The sequence below is a fragment of the Mandrillus leucophaeus genome, unplaced genomic scaffold (genome assembly GCF_000951045.1).
Source record: "Mandrillus leucophaeus isolate KB7577 unplaced genomic scaffold, Mleu.le_1.0 Scaffold135, whole genome shotgun sequence".
In the NCBI taxonomy this organism is placed as follows: Eukaryota; Metazoa; Chordata; class Mammalia; order Primates; family Cercopithecidae; genus Mandrillus; species Mandrillus leucophaeus.
In genome coordinates, this window is record NW_012101310.1 from 2,109,048 (window position 1) to 2,111,618 (window position 2,571).

The window sequence follows — 2,571 nt, forward strand, 5'->3', positions numbered from 1 at the left end:
TATTGCAGCCTTGACTTCCCGGGCTCAGGTGATTCTCCTGCCTCAGCCTCCCCAGTAGCTGGGACTACAGGCATATGCCACTATGCCCTGCTAATTTTTTTCTATTTTTAGTAGAGATGGGGTTTTGCCATGTTGCTCAGGCTGGTCTCGAACTCTTGAGCTCGAGTGATCTGCCCACTTCGACCTCCGAAAGTGTTAGGATTCCAGGTGTGAACCACCGCACCCAATTGCCACTGTCATCTTTTATCCTTTATTTTTCAGTAGGCTCCTAACTAGTTTCCCAGTGTCTATCTTTGCTCCCTTAGTTTATTGTCAACACAGCAGCCAGAGTGATTCTTTTAAAATGTATGTTAATATCACCCCGCTCAAAATCCTCCAAAGCTTTCCCACTTCACCCTGAATAAAGGCAAAAGTCCTTCGAGTGGCCAAGGGGCCCTACATGATCTGGCCTCTTGGTTCCTCTCTTATGCCTTAACTATCTCATCTTGCTCATTCTCTTCCTGCCCTGCTTGGCCTCCTCCCTGCCCCTCTAACATTCCCTACCTTCCCTTGCCTTAAGGCCTTTGCATTTTCTGTTGTTCTCTGCCTGGATGTGCTGTGCACCCACATACTCACTTGGTTTACTCTCTTACCTCCTTTGGGTCACTGTTCAAATGTCTTCTTACCAGAGACGCCTTCCTTGACTACTCTCTATGAAATAGTAAATGCGTCTCTCTTACTTTTTAATTTCCCATTAGTGCTTGTCATCTGGCTCATTACATAGTTATGAATTTATTTATTGCTTTTCTTTCCTTGTGGAATATAAGCTCCTAGCGAGCAGGAACTATATTTTGTTCACTGCCGTACCCACAGAACTGAAACAGTGCCTGGCACTATTTATTGATTTATTGTATTGATGCACATAGTAGATGCTCAATATCTGTTTGTGGAGTAAATGAATGGCCCCATACGGAGGGCAGCCTCAGGGAGTGTTTTTCTTAGTAATTTGTAGCAATCTAGAGAGATATAATAACAACGAGCTCAGCAAAAGGTATTTGTGTGTGTGTTGGGGGGGTGAAGAGGTGGGAAAGGGACTGTCGGGTGGTGCTGAAGGCGTAAAATATTGAATACTCTGCAAAGCCATATATAATATTAAGATATTAATAGCTAGGTGAGAACTGTGAGCATAAATAGCTTTGCAAGTGAAAAAATGAAAGTCTGGTTTAATGTATACATTTACTGTAGTTTTTATTTATTCAGCTTTAAGAGGAAAATAAACATCATAAAGCAAGTGACCAAAAATAGCACATTTTGTGCCTTTCTTCAGCCACTTGATAGCATCAGGCAGGTGTGTTTACTCTGCACTGATTTTTGTGTGAACCTCTCGGCTCTTCACTCGCAATTTGTTGACCTGGGACTCAGCAATGTCAGCCCGTTCCTCGGCCTCCTCCAACTCGTGCTGGAGTTTGCGGAATTTAGATAGATTAGCATTGGATTGTTCCTCCTAAGAATAGAGATAAAATTGTGAGAATTAGACTGTGTGGTTCTCATTGCACTTATCACCAGACAGGATGAGTTCCTCAAATCAGGTATTTCCTTCTTATGGTCTATTTAGCATATCCGACTTCACATCTAGACAGAGTTTATTACTTTCAACTGTAATTTTTACTTTAAAGAATGAAAGGAGAGTTTTGAAGTGGAGGAGACAGCCTAATATAAAGCCCATACCTACTTTTATGATGTATGGTCTGTGGAAAGGAGGAAGAGATCTATGTACCCTTATAGACATCAGTAAGTAAATGCAAGGCCAAACTATAACTTGAGGAAATATCACTTACTATGTATTTTTGCCATATGTTTTCATTCTACTATATAAAGAAAGGGAAAAGGTAGGACTAGGAAGAAAGTCTTCTCTGTTATTTGACTCATTACCATTTATGCCTCTCCCTTTTTTCTTTCCTTTTCTTCCTTCCTATTTACTTCCTACCTATCACATGTGTCTGGAAGAGTGGAGGGATAACCAGGAAGAGTATGGGTAAAGAATCTTCTAACATATTCTTATAGTAGCTACAGCAAATGTGGGGACAAGAGCCCCCACTGATGACACTAGCAGGGAGTGAAGAAGTCAGGTGGGGTAAAAGATTGATGTTTGGCTTTTGAGAACTTGATTTTTTCTATGTCTAGAGGGAGAGGAATATTTATGATGGTATTAATTAGAATTCCTACTGTGTATCATTTGCAGCTATCAAGTAAGTGAGCTGTTTGGAACTTGCCCCCCTCAATGCTTACAAATTGCTTAATAATATAAATATCTTGGCTGGGTGTGGTGGTTCATGCCTGTAATCCCAGCACTTTGGGAGGCCAAGGCGGGCGGATCACTTGAGGCCAGGAGTTCGAGACCAGCCTGGCCAACATGGTGAAGCCCCATCTCTACTGAAAATACAAAAACCAGGTAGGTGTGGTGGCGCACGCCTGTCGTCCCAGCTACTGGAGAGGCTGAGGCATAAGAATCGCTTGAGGTTGGGAGGCAGAGGTTGCACTGAGCCAAGATCATGCCACTGCATTCCAACCTGGGTGACGCAGAGAGTCTCT

General features: G+C 42.6%; 1 protein-coding gene across 1 annotated transcript in view; it reads right to left on the minus strand.

Moving 5' to 3' along the window:
* Positions 1–1,210: 1,210 nt before the first annotated feature.
* Positions 1,211–2,571, minus strand: part of MYH8 (myosin, heavy chain 8, skeletal muscle, perinatal) — a 31,257-nt gene continuing 29,896 nt past the window's right edge. The window contains exon 39 of the mRNA XM_011973185.1: positions 1,211–1,483. Coding sequence (XP_011828575.1) covers positions 1,334–1,483 — 150 coding nt within the window. The 3' untranslated portion in view covers positions 1,211–1,333. The remainder of the gene's footprint in view (positions 1,484–2,571) is intronic.